The sequence below is a fragment of the Adiantum capillus-veneris genome, chromosome 16, assembly GCF_014529385.1.
Source record: "Adiantum capillus-veneris isolate H3 chromosome 16, ASM1452938v2, whole genome shotgun sequence".
In the NCBI taxonomy this organism is placed as follows: Eukaryota; Viridiplantae; Streptophyta; class Polypodiopsida; order Polypodiales; family Pteridaceae; genus Adiantum; species Adiantum capillus-veneris.
In genome coordinates, this window is record NC_140946.1 from 148164127 (window position 1) to 148185348 (window position 21222).

Consider the following 21222-nt stretch of genomic DNA (forward strand, 5'->3'; position numbering starts at 1 on the left):
GGGCTTCGACTAGATTGTGGGATGATGGAAGCTCTAGATGAACCCTTGTCTCTGCAACAGATGTGGCTGCAAATGTGCCCAGGCGCACAATGCCTGCGAACACCCACAATAGAAACAGTCCCAAAGACTTCAAAGCAGATGCGCTGATTTTGATATCACCTTCCCTTTTCGTCATACACCGGCCCAGGCGCACAATGCCTGCGAACACCCACAATGGAAACAGTCCCAAAGACTTCAAAGCAGATGCGCTGATTTTGATATCACCTTCCCTTTTCGTCATACACCGCTAATAAATCCTAATACTCACGATCACCATCTTCATGTTTCTGATGCATGTCTCCAACAATGCAATCTCTCATGAGAAAATGACAAAAATTTGTAAGAAGTTACCAATTTCAAAGTATGGATGAGCTTGAACAAATTGAGGGATGACTCCACAATGGCCAATGTATCCTGTTGAGCGAGGTCTTGGTTCTTGAGAATTTAAAGCAGAGAAAGTCCAATGGAAGGAAAAAGATAAGCCAAAGATCTTTAAAATATTTGATCAAGTCTCTAAACCACTCTTCTCGAAGAAAGAGAGTATGTGACCTTGCTTTAACTACAATTTGTTATAAGGTGTTCTGAAGAAACAAAATCGAACCCTTTGTTAACTACAGATTGATTGTTGCATCAGTCAGATCCTTGATGAAATATTGATGTTGATGCTGCCCGAACTGAGTAGGATCACCAATCGACTCAAAAGGACTCTACAATGTTGATACCCGAGGCTCGAGCTGGTGATCTCAAATTATAGCCTCAGTACACGCTAGCTGAACTGGTTGCTGGGTCGATTGTGGAGAGTCTTCATCAGAAACGTTGATAGTAGAGAAGATAGAGGCTTGAGAAGGAATGGACTTAGTGCAGGATTGCCGTCAGCAAATGACTAGAGAGGTTATGGAGAGGCAGCCCCTTGCGGGCAGGGTTAAGCATGATTGAGCTACAGGGTCATCATAGCCGAGAGCTGGACATCGCTGTCAACTTGTCAAGGAGCCTAATTGGGAGAACCAATGACTTACGCTCAATTGCCACTATGGTTGCACCTAACAAGGTCACCCAAGCAGGAGAAAGCTTTCCCTAGACCATTGCAATGTGTAACTCACACGAGTCTTCTACAGATGCACCAAAGTCAGCAGCCCTTTTTCCTCGGAAGTTGGCAGATTTGATTTTTTCTGTTTTTTTAATACAATACAATAAATATATATATATACCTAGATGAATCCAGGATAAGCCCAGAATCACCCTTCAAGGAAAGTGCAAGGTATAGACCCATGGTAGTCACCCACAAGACATTATAACCATCAACTCCATCATGCATAGTATTGACTAAATACCACGATATCCCCACTAACGTCGTCAATGCCCAATAGTGGGTGTAGAACTAGGTACTAACATATGCTCCCAAACACAACACGCAACACACGCGCACACACATGAGCATACATCAACACAAAGAACGATTCAAACTATCTAAAGATGAAAAAGGGACTTAATTTTAATACAATACAATATATATACCTAGATGAATCCAGGATAAGCCCAGATTCACCCTTCAAGGAAAGTGCAAGGTATAGACACCCACAAGACATTATAACCATCAGCTCCATCATGCATAGTATTGACTAAATACCACGACATCCCCACTAACGTCGTCAATGCCCAATAGTGGGTGTAGAACTAGGTACTAACATATGCTCCCAAACACAACACGCAACACACGCACACACACATGAGCATACATCAACACAAAGAACGATTCAAACTATCTAAAGATGAAAAAGGGACATAATGTAAGAGATTCATAGACCTAAAACTAGGAACCACCCAAATTCTAATCTAGGGGATGCGACCAATGTCAAATGGCTCTCATCCCCATTGTTAGGATTGTAGCACATGGAGCCATTCACATTAGGAGCGAGCAAGAGAGAGACTCAAGGCTAATGCAAGGAGACAAGCAACTTTTTGAAAAATGCATAAAATGAAGTTGACTTGCATCTCAAAGAAGCTTCTAGTTTCTCAAACTTCAGGCATAGTCTTATTGTGCAAATACTGGTGCAAATGTAGAAAGCTATGTTACACAGCAAGTACAATTAAATTCCTTATCGAAGGGTACTTTTACATTAGCGTTACACAAAGTAGCGGTGTATTAAAAAATTTAATTCAATAAAAATTGTCTTTAAATCAAAGCAATGAAGCATAAGAGGTGCATTTCATATATGTCCTTCAATCAACTTCTTGGTGAAAACTGTAGGCACAAAAAGTTTCAAATTAACATGCGAAACAAAAATTTTCATTTGTTCTCCATTTATCGACAAGTTTATAAAAAAGGAAGTAAAATTTTGATTCTAAGTAAAAATTGTGTGCTAAAATCAAAGGATAAGAGGTAAATTTCAAATCCATCTTCCATCAACTTGTTGGTGAAGACTCATAGGTATAAAAGTTTCATATTAAAATGCAGAAAAAAAAAATCATTGGAACTCCACATCTTCTCATGTGTAACTAGCTACATTCAAGCTTTGATTGAATAAAAGGACCGAAAAGATTTTCAAAAAGAGAACCTGGATACTAGCGTAGAATGTTGAAGTAAGCACCACTCGCTTTACACAACCCGAATCATGGCATGCTCTTAGAAGGTTCATTGTGCACGTCATTGCCAACTCAACCATTGCACTCTGAAAAAAATGTTGCAAGGTAGGAAGCCATAAGAATCTCTCTCTCTCTCTCTCTCTCTCTCTCTCTCTCTCTCTCTCTCTCTCTCTCTCTCTCTCTCTCTCTCTCTCTCTCTCTCTATACAAGGTTCTTCATAGAGCAGGGGGTTGATATCATGTTGCAGAGACCCATGAGAGAATTCCTATGATGACAGAGGATAGGACCAGGCCCAGTAGGACACCCCTATACCGGCCACCTCAAGCTCAGCAGGCTGCCCTTATACCAGCCACATACACACCCCCCTCCCCCCCCGCCCCACCCCCCCAAGTGGTTCAGTCTTTACTTCAGTACATTATTTTTGTATTGGGCACTTTGACACACCTGAAGAGAGAGAGAGAGAGAGAGAGAGAGAGAGAGAGAGAGAGAGAGAGAGAGAGAGAGAAATGAAAGGTTATATTAAACGTCTTCAAAAGGCCAAACTGACCTATGAGACCAAACTGATACAATCTTGGTGGATCTAATACAATGTCTGGGTACAAAAAAAAAAAAAAAAGTAAAGTGAAAAACTGAAATCTTAATGCTAGATGTGAACTAAGCAACTAGTTGGAACTGTGTAGGATACGAGTAGGGGGGGTGAAAGTAGTGACTAGGGGCTAATACAACACAATGTGGTGTGCGTGTGGGAATATAATGGGTGAGAGCTGATACAAAGGCTGATACAAGATGAGTAGGATGTACAATCCACAAAAGAGCTAAATCATAGGAGATCCATCATCGGTCGCTGGCGGATCTCATCAATCTCCATTATGGTCAATAGTCTGACCGGGCGTCGTGCATGTCAGGCCAAAGTGATCTGAATCCTCTGATGCAGCCTCCGTCGAGTAGTCGTCCGTAGTCGTGGGCGTCTAGATCTCTCTAGCTCGGTCGCTCGCTCGATCAACGTGCCTCTGGTGTGAGGAGAATGTGAGCTCTATTGTGGTAGCTGCACCTCTGGCTGCCCAATGTCCACTCTAAAGAAGGCTGTGATCTGTCTCTGAGACTGGCTAGCCTCTCCTCTCATCGGGCTCTCTCTGTGTCTGCGCAGCTTGAGCAAAAAAAAACCCAGACATCTCTAGTCCTCATCTCCACGACTCTACCAAGTGGTCCAACGCCCTCTCTGAAGAGGCATTGAAAGCGGCCTCGTAACTCATAGTAAACTGGGCAGTGGCATGTGTAGTGCAACTCTGTCTCAAGCTCCATGTGACAAAGGGGACACGTCCTGGCCTCTACAGGGGTACTCCGCTGTATCTACCAGTCTCGATCCGAAGCTGGTGTGAAGATGTGCATGTCTGGCCAATAGCACATCGTATCCATTGAGATAAGTGGGTGTCCATGTATCTGGGCCTCATCACAAAACCATCCTCAGTAAACTATAGAAGATTCTCTCTATAGAAAGCCATCTTCGTGTCCAACTCCTGAGCCGGCTGTATCCAAGTCCTCCTAGTATCTAGCTGAATCAGGTCTTGGCGGATGAGCCTAGTGATCTCAGACTATGTAAGAGTCAAAGGGTGCATCCAATGAATAGTGGAAGGGGGGCAATATGTCCATGCTAAACCCATGTACCTGAAACCATGATGTCATCTCCCCATACCAGCATGTTGTGTCTCCCTGCAAAGCTAACTGTTGAGAGGACTCAAGTGCTAGGCGGGCATATCTGTCTCTAGGGAGGTCCCACAAGCGGTGTATAAAGGAGATTGATCTGGTAAGCGCCTCAACCACTAGTGGGGAGGCAGCTAGCTCTGCTCGAATAATGCCATGTGGTACAAAAGCCTTGGCTCTAATAAGCCACGAGATCATAGAGACTAGAGGCTTCTCCATGTCTCCCCATCCATCAGTGCTACCCGACCTCCCTGATGGTCCCAATAAAGGCCCCCATATCTGAACTCCATAGAGCAATGTGGAAGCCACCAAAGTGTCAAAAAGCAATATCTTCGTCTGAGGCTCCTGAAACTGAATCTGTGAACACATCCTCTCCAATCCACCCAATGCTGCATGTACTCTACTCAGTCTAGTGTTTGCTGCTCTCCTGAATGAAAATGCTAGTCCACTAAAGACCACCCCAAGGTAGGTGTAAGCATCGGTATACTCCACTGTCTCATGGACATATGTGAATGTGGGTGCTGATCTCCTAGTCCATTGTGGGGTGGTGTTAAACACCATAACCTTGGTTTAACCAAGGTTGACAGATAGACAACAGACCACTATTGTGAGCAAACCTATGCAAAGCATCCAAGTGACGTTGCATCCCCTCCGGAGAGTCGAAGATCAACACAATATCATCAGCATATAACAATAGTGGACTCCATGTCCCTGCCAATTGTGCACCTCCATCACCCTCTCTCTCAATATAGTCAGAAATCTCATCCACATACATACCAAATAGAGTAGAAGAGAGCGGGCAGCCCTGCTTCACCCCGATAGTGGAGTGAACTAATGTAGATAACCCCTCTGGAGTGCCACTACTGACCTGTATAATGCCATAATCCTCAAATCTAAAGAGAGAGAGAGAGAGAGACCCGATCGGGTCCCAACCAAGGGCCCCCCGACGCCGTTGCTGATGTGGTATTTGCTTTTGATTGCGTAAATGGAGTGTACTTACATGCAATACCTCAAATGCAGACTATACTGACTCAAATGGGGAATGTCGTTGCAGTAACTCTTCAAGATGAAGCACATCTGGGGCTGATTTGACGCACCTTCGGATCCGTCTCGATGAGGGGTTGCTGATGGCCGCCAAGGCGTAGATCTAGGGCTGATTTACTCTCCCGATATGAGAGGAATCAAGGGCTGAAAGCTGGCTGCAAAAATACAAATCTGGCTGCAAAAGTGCAGCCAATATTTCACGTAAAGCAGGGTTGAAAATGCAGATGATGATGATGCCGATGATTGACAGCAATGGGAGCACTCAAAGCAGTGAGGGAATGGACAAGAAGAGGGTCAATGGGCTGCCAGATTACCGGGCTGCAATAAAGAGTCTAGCGTTAGCAAATTTGGGCCGGTTCCGGTGAGGAAAAGGGCTGAAAATTGAACACGTTGGGCTGATCCGCGGTTTGGGAGGAGAAACCGCTTAGAGCATGCAGAAACGTTGGGCTAGATCTGGCGCTGGCTCTGTCAAAGGTGGCAGCAGAAGATGCAATGAAGATAAGAACTCACTAGTAATCCGGTGGGCACCGCCACTCCAATCTAGAACACCTCCAATGCCAAACACATGAACAAGGCACACTCGTGGAGAAGAGAGATCACTGAGGGAGAAAGAGATAGGACAACTGAAAGAGAGAGAGAGAGAGAGAGAGAGAGAGAGAGAGAGAGAGAAGGCTCTCCATGCTGATAACAAGCTGCTCACACAAGTGACCAAGGGTAGTCCGGCATAGAACTAACATGCCAACTGGATAGACCCGAGGTGCACACAATTGCGACTGCTACTGACATTGCCAACTGCTCTGTACATGATACCACTAACACGGTCCAGATCATTATCTTGTTAGGAGGAGATCTTGTCAGAGCCTCGCTTCCTCAGGAGGCTAGGGCAGGCCATGTGGAGAAAGGAGGGAAACATGTCTCGTGTAGAGAGCATGGAACCTCCTCTTCGGTGCCGCACCTCCGTTGTGGTGCTCTGCATCGTGGTGATCACATCGTCTCCGTATAGATGCTCCCAAAGGAAAAACGCTAGGGGAATGCCCCTGCTGCCCATCATCTACTTGATGGTGGTGACCTACTCACCGTGGAGAAAAATGGTAGGGATGGGAGCAGCCAACAAAAACGCTAGGCATGCCCCCCCCCCCGGGCCTCCATACTCCTCCTAGGGCTACCCAATGAGGGGCGCCCTGCTGTAGAAGACTCTGTGCTCACACCACCTCCTGTTTCCCTACCCACACCTATATAGGTCGGCCAGCTGTCCACCAGCGCCCACGACAAAGAAAGAGGGAAAATAGGGAAAAGAGAGCACCAGGGGCCAGCAAGAAAGTGGGAAAAATATCGACAAGGTTGGGAAAAATATCCCCAGCCTGCAGGAGCCTAATGGCCATTGAACTGAGCCAAAACCCAATGCTAAACATGGCTAGACACAACGAGACATGAGAAACCTACCTCACACTCGCTGGGCACAGCCACAAAACAGCCCACTCCCTAACACATGTCCCTAGGAGACACTGGGACTGCCTGGATGAACCAAGAGAGATGCCTGAACTCTAACACCCCCTCTCAACTCCTAGAAAGGAAGTCGGACCAGGAAGCTGGAGTGAGAAATCTCCAACTATAAAGAGAGGGTTTCGTAGACGAGGATATCTACTACAAACTCTGTAGTAGAAAAGTATCTTGCAGTAAATACGATCCAACTGCTACCCTCGAAAGACATTCAAGAAGTGAAGTGATGTCCACTGAAAGTAAATCCAGCTCTAACAAAAATCTCCTCAAGCCAACCGACTCACAAGTCGCACAACTAGCATTTGTAGTAAGAATTGTTGCTAACCACTCCAAGAGAACGCATCAACAATAAGGGTAAAGGTATAAACTACTCGTATCCAGATCATTTCTCCCAACTCTAAAGTGCTCCACCCTCGAGGAAAGAGTCAGTAATCTGCACCTCTGATCATATACCACATGCTAGAATCTCCAAGCTACGATGGGAAGTCCAAGGAATGGGACAACCGAGGCTACTAAGGAATTATATGTCCGATGACGAAGAACCAAAGAACTGCACCAACCACCGTATACAATGATGAACTGCAAATTGTATCTGAAGAAACTTCATCAGAAGTGAGAGTGAAACTACTGTTGATCTTCAACTATCTAGAACACCACCCAAGAGAATATCACCCCACTCTCAAAGTGAATCGGGAATAGACATCCAACAAAAAGGAACACACATAAATACTGAGACTGCAATTGAAACCGCAAGATCAAGAGACCCTGCACCCAAGCTCTGCAAGAGAAGAACAAGGTGCTATAGAAAGCCACCAGATAGACCGTCAATCTTCTCCACTGCACATTGAACCACAAGAATTGTAAGGAAGCAGACCCAAAAACTAACTCCCAATGTGGCTCCATATCCCCCTTTGAGAAGGGAGAACACCCGAACCAGGGATAACTGTCATAACTCTCCAACAGTCTCTGCCTGTGTAACTCGATCACTAATAGAGAGGTGAATCTGAAAAAAAATATACATGTGGAACCTAGAACCAAATCTGGGAGAACCAAGAAGACTGTCTCCCCTCTTTGGAGCATGCTAACTATAATTGGTTCCTAGTCCGAAAGGACCACTATCCACCTGTACAAAACAACATGCCAGTCTAGGATAAGGGAAGTAGGTGTGTCCTGGATGGTACAGTCTCCAAGAAGAGGCATAGGAATAACTACTGCTCGGATGTACTCCGAAGAGCAACCATCACACCACAAGTCCGAAGACGACGCAACCACCGAAATGGCTAAAAAAGAACATCCGCCAAGATACTAATTGCACTGTGTACTGAAGCACACCATCCAAAGCCGCAAGAAATGGGCAAGGAGACCAAGGACTTGAAGACACCGTGCATGGTAGGCCGCTGAATGGAGCACCGAAAGTCCGATTGAAGATAATAACTTGCAAGCCCCCTCTGACAAAGAAGGATCCTCAAAAGTACGCTCTGAGGTAACAATTCACTCAACCCACGTCGGAACAGAGAAAACACTGTCACACTGAAAGCTCCAGAGTTGAGGCTGAGAACTCCCCTAACGATAGGTAGTCCCCCTTCCGCTCAATCCTGGGAAAAGAAAATGAGTACCACAAAAAAGAATTCTGAGACAACCTTGAGTAAAACTGCTTCTTCTGTAACTTAAAAGCAAAGCCTGAATCCCATGAACTCGAAACTCGGACCGCTTAGAATAGGAAGACCTTAAAGGTCGTCACCTGAGGATCATGTTTGCCAAAGAAGCCATCGGGGTCTAGAAAGGACCTAGCTACTCAAGCAAACTCCCTGAGATCAAACCAACTGTCCGCCACTTCTCTGCATCTGCCAAAATCAAACCTATAGCTACAATCCAATACAATATGCCAAATTGCATACAAACGCGGAAGAGCACATATACTCCTACTTTTGTAACTTGCTTTCTTAAAATCTTCATCAAAAATTGTCCTTTGTACTTGTGCTAAGAAGAACATACCCACAATTGAATTGTGTAAACAATATCCAATACACAACATGACACCAATACTCAAAGGAAGAGTAAAGGAACCGGCTCGGGGAATAAGTCCGTGTAGAACGTAGGGACTGATCTGTAACATGCCAGAAAGTTGGGCAAAAAACTGCAAGGGAAAAGAACCTGTTATACTAGCAAGCCGTGGCCGATCTGCACCTGAAGAGTTGTCCCCAAGGTTTGGAGCTCTCCAAAGGGATGTATGGAAGAAGCATCCAAATGTTGTTGATTGCGAAAGTAGGAACTGGATGTCCCACAACTGTCGACACTATGTGCAAAAAAGTCATCCAAGGGATCTCAACAAATCTGTTGTTGATCATCAAGAAAACCGCCCATGGAAGGTTGCAATCCTATCCCAAAACTGGTGTTGACTAGCTCACAAGGATTGTCCCACAACTAATACTAATAAGCTCGCAAAAGGACACAAGAATGACCAAACCTGTAGGGCCACACTACCACCGGGGAAGGAGAGAACATGTGGATAGGAGAAGTCCACGTTCCAACAAACCTCCTCGAATTATTGTCATTGTTGTCTAAGGGTCTGGCACCACATGCTCCACCTCTAAACCTCATCCAAGAAAGTAAGAGAACACACAAGAAGTGGTTTTGAAGAGAAACGTATCCCCCTTTGCCTGTCGAAGACAACTCCAAGACATGCACTGGAACATGCACCTGAACTCTTGAATACTGGATAAACAAGAGTCGCTTGAAGTCGGAACTGGAACTTCCATCCTTGGATGGACACTGGAAAATCAAAGAACATCTTCTGCTTCAAGAAGGAAAGAGATCCCCCTTTGTCATCCATAATTCACAATCCGGTACAAAAGTGCAACTGAATCAACCTACTACCCATCGGATAGGTAGCTCTGTCAACAATTCCAAGAAAGACGTGCATTTGCAAAAGGCACAATAAATCTGCCAATCCATCTCCTCGAAGAAAACACAGCCATAGAAAGCTACTCTAGAAGGGATGAAGAAGTTCCTACAGCTATCAAAACACTTCTCTCTGAAGAAGAAGCTGAAAATGAATAGCTCCCCCTCTATTTCCAACAATTGCATGTTTGCTTCCCTTGCGGAAGGGCACGGCAACATGACTCCATCTTGGGAAACCAAAGCAATCTAGCACTGCTACACATCCTGAGACCTCCATCAAGTTTCCCTCGGTGAAGAAAGGTCGAGGTAACCAAGGGAAAAGACGGGGAAGTCGTAGACGAGGTCCAAGGCCTCCACATACCCAAATCTGCCCCATTCTTGGAGAAAACCTGAAACTCTCTCTCAATCATGTCCAAGACGGTATTGGATCAGCCAAATTTGTGTCACGTGCACATCCAACCCTATGTGCATATGGACAAGCTACTTCATGCCTAGGGTTCAGGTCGTCTTAGGAAGTGTTCTGGCACCTTTATGAGTCTGTTCGCAGGCCGTGCATGTCCAGGCACTTAAAGTAGTTGCATATCCTCTGGTTGCACACAGCATGATCATCAGATTACAATCAGTAGCTAATGAGCATTTTACAGTGCACAGAACCCATTTTCCCTATTTTGCCATTTTTCATTTATTATTAATAAGTGACTTTGTTGGAAAACTGGGTAGGGCAAAGTTGGGTAGTTAATATATAAGAAAACTAGCGCTAGCACTTTCTGGCAGAAGAGGCAGTAGGAGTCCAACTCACAGGCACCTTCTCAGCAAGACTGGCAGATGCCCTAGCATTTTCAGCCATCAAGTCAAGCCTAGCGTTTTCAGCAATTGGAGATCAGCCCTAGTGTTTTGCAAATTGCAGATCAGCCTGGCATAAGCAGTTTCCAACAAATGAGCCCAGCGTTTTTGCAAGTTGCAAATATCTCTAGCATTTTGCATATTCCCAGCGACGAGTACCTCCATTGGACCAGCGTTTTCAGTTTTCAGCACTTACACATCGCCGGTCGAGTCCCAAACCTTGCAGATCTCACCTTCCCGCAGCAGATCCTCGCAGCACGGTCAGATTAGCCAGCGTTTTCAAATTCGGCTCGCTATATGCAGATTTCAGTACCTGCGTTTTCAGTGCATCGTCATCGCGTCGTCGTCATCGCCGACATAGAGTCAGAATTCAGCAGATAGAAGATTTGCACATTTCAGCCCCTAGCGTTTTCAGAATTCAGCCCGTCTCATTGTTGTCATCATCATCGTCGACATCGTCGGCAAGTCCATTGCATCAAGACCATTGTACCAGATTTGTGCAATCAATAGCATAGACCTCTCTCGCCATAGAGAGTTGGGCCCTTGGAGGAGGGTTTGACAACATTCTAGTGTCGTATTCTTCTCTCTTTCTCTCAGTCTCAGCACCTTCATTCACAGTGTTTACCCATTTTGTTGTGATCATTTGCACTCTCACTAAAGGAACGAAGGCTCTCCCTTCCGTAAGTAAAAGGAACCCTTGAGCACAGTTCAGAGCACTCATCTTGAGCAAAGTTCAACATTCACTTCCGCTGCACCTTACAATATGAGCCTCCAAGCCTCAACGTGGTCGTGACACTTAAGGCTCTCATACCATGTCAAAGGTGGCAACGGAAGATGCAATGAAGACAAGAACTGGCTTGTAATCCGGTGGGCACCTCGACTTCGAACTAGAACACCTGCAATGCCAAACACATGAACAAGGCACACTTGTGGAGAAGCGAGCTCACTGAGGTAGAAACAGACAAGACATCTGAGAATGAAAGAGAGAGAGAGAGAGAGAGAGAGAGAGAGAGAGAGAGAGAGAGAGAGAGAGAGATTTGGTAAAGGCTCTCCATGTTGATAACAAGCTAGTCATGCAAGTGACCAAGGGTGGTCCAGCATAGAACTGACATGCCAACCGGATAGACCCAAGGTGCACACACCTGCAACTGCTACTCACACTGCCAATTGTTCCTGCACATGAGACCACTGACACGGTCTCCACATGGGCTGCCATAGCCTCTTGAGGAAGTGGGGCTCTGGCGGAATCTCCAAAGTTACACGGAATGGGAACGGGGAACAGGAACGTTGGCCTCCGGAACAGGGCCCCCCCGGAAAAGCGGAACACGAACGGAGGCCAGAACAGTAATCTTAAAATATGCTTAAATTGGGTTGGATTTAACTTGTACGTTAGTAGAGAGCCATACCCACCCATTAGTCCAAGTAGAATCCTATTTAGACATGCTTTGCAATGATTCTTCAATCTTAAGGCTTACATGGTGCACACAATTGCGCACTACACACAACACATGAATTGGGATTATCCTTTACAAAAGTATCTTGATTCTTCATAGAAAGAACATAAACTCAGTTTGAATAGAGTCCAGACTCCACACAAAAGCTTGGAGCAAAAGATATAGATTATAAAGATGGCTTACAAAGCCAACCAAGGCGCTACAAAAAGACATGTAGAGGCTAAACAACTGTAAGAGTCACTAGGTGACATGTCAAGACTCAATCACTCATATGGTAGTGCATTACAAAAAAGGGGCAAAGCCGACGGCCACATAAGAAACAAATATCAAAAACCGATGAGCAATGAGTCATGACTCATGCTTGATGTTCACCTCTGGGTAGGGACAAAAGAGCATTCCACCTCCCAATCTGTAGTGGTGTCCTGGACGTCATGAATATCATCCCAATCCTCTTGCATAGGCTCGTCCTCATGCGTTGATCCTCCTGCCTCTCCAAGCACCTCTGCCTCTGCCTCCATCTCCCACTGTAGAAAAGAATCTGTCACTTTGGATGCTGACTTGCATTCTTAACTTTGCACTGACAAAAACAGTGTCATTTGCTTTCTCCACTCCAAGTCGGTTTCTCTTTCTAGATACAATGTGGCTATATCCACTCCACAATTGCTCCAAGCAAGAGGAGCTAACCGCTTGGCTGAGAATGCGCACGGCAAGTCGCTGAAGATCGGGACCATTTGAACCATTTTCTTGCCACCACAAGACGGAGGAAATCTTGGTGCGATCAATTTGGGCATCGGTTGTCCCAAATGATCCTCGCGTATCCCTATAAAATGCAAGTTGACCCTTGATTTTGCGCTACATGTCACAATTAGGGTGAAGCTTCTTCAAGATGGGGTTCCAATGTGTGTTCACCTCCGAATCATGCCCCTGTCCTGCACCCTGGAACTCTGGGTCCAACACAAAAGCTGCACCATGAAGAGGCATTCCACCTGCTTCTGCAAAGATCTTTGATTTCTTCAAGCCTATCTGGGTCCTTCTCGAGATCTTCAAGCGCCTCGACCATGCGATCCATTGCTTCATAGACCTTGTCAATACAAGGTTGCATAACATCCATCACTCTAAGCAAGTGGATCACTGGTTTCACCATTTTGTCAATAGTCTTTAGAGACTCCCAGAACTCAGGTGTAAGGATTCTAATCCTTAATTAATTACTTAAACTCATGATTAAGACTTAAGAAACTTGAACTATACTCAGAAACAAGACTTAGAAGACTCTGTGTTGATTGATTGAATGTGTGATACAAGGGCTCCTTATATAGGAGACCAAGAGATACAAATGAAAAGACACGTTTCTTCGTGAAGAGACATGACTTTAGACGTAAAGACACATCCTTTCAGCGAAGAGCTGCAACCATTGGGTGAAGAGTCGCACCCGTAGAGGGAAGGGGTGTGACCAGTTGTCAAAGGAGTGTGGCTTTTGGCGAAGAGGTACGTCTCTTGGGCGAAGGGGTGTGACCATCCAAAAGTAAGGTCCTCCTTGGCATAGCACTTCGCACATCTGCAACTAGGAGTAGATGTAATGATGTTAACATAGTCACAATCATGGCATTCCCTCCTATTTAAAATGAGAGCCCGTGTCAAAGAAATGACTTCTAATGTTGATAGAACTCTGGAAAAGCATTGAATCTTCGAAAATCTTCAATCTTTGAGATATCGGAAACCCGTGTTTTGAACCTTTGCTTCTTGCGAAACCTTTTTTCTTTGACTGCTAAATCCCATGTCATTGCATTATTCAAAGACTTTTTAGAGGAATCTGGCATAATTAGGTTGATTGCAACAAGAGATTGATTTTCAAAATCCTTCATGCAATGTAAGACTTTTGGTTCAAAATCTTCTAGTAACTGCGAAATATTTGGGAAAGAGGAAATCCTCCCAAGGTACTCTTCAGATGGGGTAAGTTCAACTTTATGAATCACTAGAGAGTATTTTGGCTTGTGATTGTAATCATCTTCCAATAATGAATCCCAAAATTCTTCAGAATCATCTTCAAGAACTATCACTTCATGACTTGCAATTGGCATATCATCATCCAGCAAAGAATCAAAGAAAGCATAGTCATCTTTAGACTCGGAATTTGCAACTATCTCCTTATCTTTGTCTAGTAACGAAGTATCACTTGGAAAAACTTCTTGCTTAAAATCATCTTTTTCTTCGGCAATTGATTCAAGAGAAGTTAATGAATTCAAAAAAGGAGACACACAAGAATTGCATGATAATGCTAAGCATGATGAATTGCTTGATAATGATAAGCGTGATGATTGGCATGATCAAGATGTGATTATTCAGGAGCATGATGATTTGCACGATAATGATGTGATTGTTCACACGAATGATGGGTTAGTTGATACTTTGTCTAGTGACGCTAACCTCATTGCAGATTCAGTCAATCACGAAGAACCGATCTTGGCTCTCGAGTCAAGGTCCCAAGAACCCCCACAGGAAGTATTCTATGTTCGAATGATTAGTCAACACGCATTGTACGAGTGTTTCATTCGTGATGCTTTCTTGTATCTTGATCACCGTCCTTATGTGATCCCTTTTCATAGGCATGACATATTGTACGCTGAACACGATTTCCGCATGAATGAGTACGGATGTATGCGGATTACTCATGAAAAGATCAAACGTTTGCACCCAAGGAATTCACTTCCATGTCTCTTCCTTGGCATGACACGGTATCCGGAAGAGCACAAGAAGGATTGAGCATCAAGCATCAGTATTTCCATTGTGATTTGCCATAGTTGATTGATTTAGATCAGAAAGTCAAGATTCGACCTCATTGTTTGCGTGTGTTTGATGAATGGTTTGGCACTCTGTCTATATGTTCATCTACATTGCATGCACAGTCTTTAAAGAAGACTAGAATTTTTTCAGTCACTTTACATGCAATGGGTATGTTCATGTTTTTGTGTTGGAAGTGGTTTCAGGAATTTTCATCCTCGGAGATTCTTGAAGAAGGTAGACGCATCACCATAGACGAAGTTGAAGCATTGAAGGAGCCACAGATGACTTTGTGTCCCTTTCAGCGCGGCACAAAGAAGCAAGCGTTGCAGACCTTTATGTAGTTCAAGTATCGCATGGCCCACGCATCAGAGTGGTCCGGCGAAGAGTCCTTCCCAGGATTAATCCAGACATTGTTGGCGATCTCCCTCGACGCCATACAGTTCGGTACCAGTACCTCACTTTGAAAAGGAGGGGATGTCGTGTGCACATCTAACCCTATGTGTACGTGGACAAGCTACTTCATGACTAGGGTTCAGTTCAGTTCGGTTCAGTTCAGTTAGCTTAGGAAGTGTTCTGGCACTTTTGTGAGTCTATTCACAGACCGTGCATGTCCAGACACTGAGAGTAGATGCATATCCTCTGGTTACACACAGCATGATCATCAGATTACCATCAGAACCCATCAGGAGCATTTTTACAATGCACAGACCTATTTTCCCTATTTTAGCCATTTTTCACTTATTATTAGTAAGTGACTTTGTTGGGAAACTCGGTAGGGCAATTTTGACAAGCATGTATATAAGAAAACCTAGCACTAGCACTTTCTGGCAGAAGAGGCATCAGGAATACCTTGTTCAGCAAGCACCTTCTCAGCAAGATTTCCCCCATCAACAAACCTAGTGTTTTGCATAAGAAGGCCTAGCGTTTTTCAGCCATCACCAAGCCCTTGCGTTTTGCATTGCAAATCAGCCCCGGCGACAACAAGACCACAACAAGACACCTAGCGTTTTTGCATCTGCACAACATTCAGCCCTAGCGTTTTTGCATCAGCATGAAAGCCTAGCGTTTTGCAGATTCCCGCGACAAGACCTCAAGTTGCACCAGCGTTTTCAGTTTTCAGCAGTCAGACACTGCAATAGAAATCCCAAACCTCACAGATCTCACCTTCCCACAGTAGATCCTCGCCGCACGGTCAGATCCACCGAAGTTTGCAGTTTCAGCCCGAAAAACATAGATTTCAGTATCTGCGTTTCGAGCGCGTCGTCGTCATCGCCGTCATCACCAACATAGAGTCAGAATTCAGCAAATAAAGATTTGTAGATTTCAGCCCTTAGCGTTTTCAGATTCAGCCCGTCCCGTCGTCGTCCTCATCATCGTCGACATCGTCGGCAAGTCCATCGCATTGTAGAGATTGTGCAATCAATAGTAGACCGCTCTCGCCATAGAGAGTGGGGCCTTCGGAGGAGGGTTTGGCAACATTCTGGTGTCGTATTCTTCTCTCTCTATCTCTCAGCCTTAGCACCTTCATTCACGGTGTTTACCACTTGTTTGTGATCATTTGCACTCTCTCACTAAAGGAACTGAAGGCTCTCCCTTCCGTAAGTAAAAGGAACCCTTGAGCACAGTTCGGAACACTCATCTTGAGCAAAGTTCAACATTCACTTCCGCTGCACCTTACATAATTGATTTAGTTCGCTCCACTATTGGAGTGAAACAAGGTTGTCCATTGTGCATTTGCACTCTCTCACTAAAGGAACGGAAGGCTCTCCCTTCCGTTAAGTAAAAGGAATCCTTGAGCACAGTTCGGAACACTCATCTTGAGCAAAGTTCAACATTCACTTCCGCTGCACCTTACATAATTGATTTAGTTCACTCCACTATTGGAGTGAAACAAGGTTGTCCATTGTCCCCTAATGTATTTGGTATGTATATAGATGAGGTTTTTGATTACATTGGCAAAGAGGGTGACAGAGGTGCCCAATTGGCAAGGACATAGATTCCATTGTTGTTATATGCCAATAATATTGTGTTAATCTCTGACTCACTGGAGGGTATGCAGCGATATTTGGTTGCATTACATAGCTATGAGAGGATAGTGGATTGTCTGTAAACCTTGGTAAAACCAAAGTTATGGTGTTTAATGTTGCAAGCTTGGACACTCCAAGCGAAATCAAGAGCAACACAAACAGAAGCTCCAAAATCACTGAAATTAAATGGAGAGAGAGGAGGAGAATCGACACGGCACAACGGAGTTCCGAGCCAAGACGCACTGGCCCAAAGTGTAAGGTGCAATGGAAGTGAATGTTGAACTTTGCTCAAGATGAATGCTCCGAACTGTGCTCAAGGTTCCTTTTACTTACGGAAGGGAGAACCTTCCGTTCCTTTAGTGAGAAAGTGCAAATGACCACAAACAAAGTGAATGACACTGTGAATGAAGGTGCATGAGACTGAGAGATAGAGAGAGAAGAATACGACACCAGAATGTTGTCAAACCCTCCTCCAAGGGCCCCTCTCTCGATGGCGAGAGAGGTCTATGCTATTGATTGCACAATCTGGTACAAGATGCTGACGCAAATCTAAGTGATGCTATGTCGAGGCCGATGGTGGTGCCGACAATGACGAAACTAGGGCTGAAAACTGAATGTTTTGAAATGCTTTGCGAATCTGCAACTGTCGACGATGACGGGCAGATCTGCTAAGGCTATGCAAAGACGCCGGAGATCTAGGGTACTTAGCGATGTTGACGATGCGGCAAGGGACTGCAACAAGGCAATCGTTGGATTTCTTGAGGGCTGAATACTGAGGCTGAATCTGCAATCCCCAGGGGATCTGCAGTACACACAAACGCTGGGCTAAGGTTGCTTGGAAAACGCTGATCTCCTGCGAGGCTGAAGTCGCTTTCTTGCTGTCTACAAAAACGCTGCCATGCTGTCTTTGAAAACGCTACCATGCAGGGGCTGAAATAGCTGTGGTGTAATGCTGAAAAACGCTGTTACAATGGCTGTAAAAACGCTGTCTAAGGGGCTGAAATCGCTGACTGTTGTCTAGGGAAAAATGCTAATGGTTCATGCTGAAATTGCCGAGTCTTCAAGGCTGGAAATGTTGACTTGCAGGCTTCACAAACGCTGGGCTAGGGTGCTGAAAAACGCCAGGTCTATGGGGGTGGAGGGTGCTCAAGAGGGCCTGTTGCACTGGGTGCCTGTTACTCTCCTTCCTCCTCCTGCCAGAAATGCTAGTGCTAGGGTTTCCTTATATATTAACTTAGTCATTTTGCCCTACCCAGTTCCCAACAAAAGTCACTTAAAAGTAATAAGTGAAAAATGTCAAAAATAGGGAAAACAGGTCTATGCACTTTAAAAATGCTCCTGATGGATTCTAATGGATTTTGATGGTAATGTTGATGATCATGATGTGTGCAACCAGAGGATATGCATCTAATCTAAGTGTCTGGACATGCACGCTCTGCGAACAAACTCACAAAAGTGCCAGATCACTTCCTATTCTAGACTGACTTGACTGAACTGAACCCTGGTCATGTTGTAGCTTGTCCATGGACACATAGGGTTGGATGTGTCACGTGACACAAAGGCTCGTGTTTCTTATGGTGTTTCTTTATTGTTTCTCTTCACAAAGTACAGCCCCTAAGGATCCAACTCTCTTCGAGACTTTGCGTCCAGATGCCCTTTGAGAAGTGGCGCTCTGGGCACTTATAAACTTACAAGGCAAGGTGGAAAGGTACGTAAGGTACGGTACGTGTTCGGTACGTACTGTACGTAGTACCGAATGGATTGAGTGGTAAGGTACGTAAAATTCGTAAGGTTTTTTTCGAAAACGTCAAAAACCTACAATACGGTCCGTACTTGATAATAAATTCATAAGTATCACTTCTAGGATATTAGCTCATTGTTCTACTATCCAAGGTTGTCATAAATAGACAATCCAAGGCGAGTCATCCGCACTGGCCAGTATTGCCGATGCCAGTAAGGTGCCTCAACACACGCGTCACCGTACTTGTCTTCTGTTTTCCACAATATTTGCAGGCCCAAGTACGTGTTCCTAATCCTGCTTGCCCTCCTGTATTTACCACCGCAATGACAGTGGTGTGTGCGCTCCAGACTGGGTTGGGTTTGCGAGGCATGGTGTATCTACAGATTGGTGAACAAAAACATTGATGCTATCGCGAGAAACACACAAGGTATGCGCGAGGGAGACAGGAGAGACTCGCGAGGACGAGCACTTGCCTTTACCGCGCACAAGGTTGCTCTGCAGGTGAGTTTGCAGAGCTTCCGATTTCAGCTTCTTCTTGTCCTCTCGCCCATTCTTCTTTCAGTTGGCCACACCATGTCATCACTTTGTGTCATTTATCACCACCGCACTAGATCACGAGACCAACACCCTCACTTATGGTCAGGAGACTGTGGAGTACACAGATGCATACACTTATCTTGCAGTAGTCTTTGTCGGTCAAGATATCCTTTCCAGAGAGCAGCAGAAACTAGATTGACCAGAGCGTATGCTGTCACAAAGTGATGACGTGGCGGACAGCAGAAACCCTAATTTCTGCCAGAAACCCTAAAATTCCTGCAAACCCTAATTTCTGCCAAAAACCCTAATTTTCGAAAATCGCGGAGGCAAAAAAAAACCTTTTTTTTTTTTTTTTTAAATGATGAGCGACGCGAATCTTGCTTTTTCTCCATGCCATGAGAAAGAGAGAGAACTTGCTTTTTTTATAAAAAAAAGAGACTCTCTAAGAGAGAGAGAACTGATGCTTTTTTATTTTAAAAGCTTTTGGGGCTCTGCTTTTGGGCATCCCTTGTACCTTTAAATTAGTGGTGAGGGCCTCACTTCTCAGAGCATCTGGATGCAGAGTCTGAGAGTGAAACCCTAACCGCTCTCTTGTACTTTGATGATTGATTAATACAAAAAGAAATACCGAAAGGGGCGCCAGTCTTTGGGGCCAATATCTCTAGGCACGGAACTCCGCCGGGCCAGTGCAAATCTATTGTGATTTGTGAATTGTTTTGAAGTGGTTATTTGGTGTTGTCGCAGTTGATTCTTGACTTGGAGTGTCCAAGTCTGTTACAGTGGTATCAGAGCACGGCCGATTTCTCTTCTACGGGAAATCCGATCCCCGAAATTTTTTTTCCGCGGCACCTATGGCTTCAGGCAATGATCAGTCGACTCCCTCTGCATCTGGAGATGCGGGCTAGGATCACAACGAAGATTCAGACAGAGAGTATGGCCTGCCTCGGCCTACTCAGGCGGAGCAAAGAGAGATGGAGCGTCGTCGATTGATTGGCGATGCAACAAAGATGATGCTCAATTTTGCCAAGGACCCGAAGATGGCAAAATATGTGACCCAGACCTCTTTGTAAGAGGTACAGATGGAGTGGCAGAGAACCACAACACCACTCCCGAAACCCGCTCTCAAGAAACCTTCTGCCTCCAAGAAAATATACAGAGAAGGAACTGGAGAACGTGGTTGATGCACGGATTGCTCAGCTTTTTGACGCGCAAAAGAAAGCCAAAAAGTACGGCAAAAAGCAGAAGAAAAGCACTGACTTTCCAGGGTTATTTGGGTCGTCAGTCGACTTTTGACAAGGCAAAGAAACACAAGAAGCGTGTTCGATTTGAAGGAGTACCCAGTTCTTCTTCTTCTTCTTCTGACAGTTCTTCTAGCTCTTTAGATTCGAGCGAAGAAGACAGAAAAGGTCAAAAAAAAAGCGAAGCAAGAAACAAAGCTTCGGAAAGGCAAGAAAAAGGCAAAGAAGGCTACATCTCGCCCAGAGACTGACAGTTCTACTGAGGACTCGTCTACAGACAGCTCAGATTCCGATGACGGAAAGTTTTATGCGAACAAGAAGAATTTTTTTTACAAAGCTAACCAGTATGACTTTCTCGAAGATAAAAGCAAGAAAGTCCGAGAGTTTAAGGAAGGTGGCCACTCGATCAAGTTTCAAGATACTCAGATGCTTCGAAGGCTTTGTCTTTTATACAGCAGTTTGACATTGCTTTCGTGGGAGGACACTATTCAGAGCACTCCAAGATTCGGAGAGCTGCCTCTTACTTTAAGGGGAATGCTCGTACTTGGTGGTCCACACTTCTTTTAAACAAGACTGCGCCAGTTACATGGCTGAAATTTAAGAGGCTTTTTATTTCTTCTTGGTTGATGCAAGAGTTTGAACGAGATATACGAGCTGCTTGGAACCATCTTCGGATGACCAAGAGCGATACAGTAAATACTTACTGTGAAAGATTCTGGAGCTCTTTCTACCCTCCTCTTCATTCAAGAAGATCTTGTTCAAAGAACAAATTGAACGATTTACCTTGGGTCTACCTACAGAGATCCGAGATCACTGCTTGGAATAGAAGTCAG

At 44.8% G+C, this 21222-nt stretch overlaps 1 protein-coding gene across 2 annotated transcripts in view; it reads right to left on the reverse strand.

Moving 5' to 3' along the window:
• Window positions 1–21222, reverse strand: part of LOC147440035 (tetraketide alpha-pyrone reductase 1-like) — a 111564-nt gene that overhangs the window by 66510 nt on the left and 23832 nt on the right. For both annotated transcript variants that reach the window (XM_086485730.1, XM_086485729.1), the window contains exon 3: window positions 2595–2708. In XM_086485730.1, coding sequence (XP_086341856.1) covers window positions 2595–2708 — 114 coding nt within the window. The remainder of the gene's footprint in view (window positions 1–2594; window positions 2709–21222) is intronic.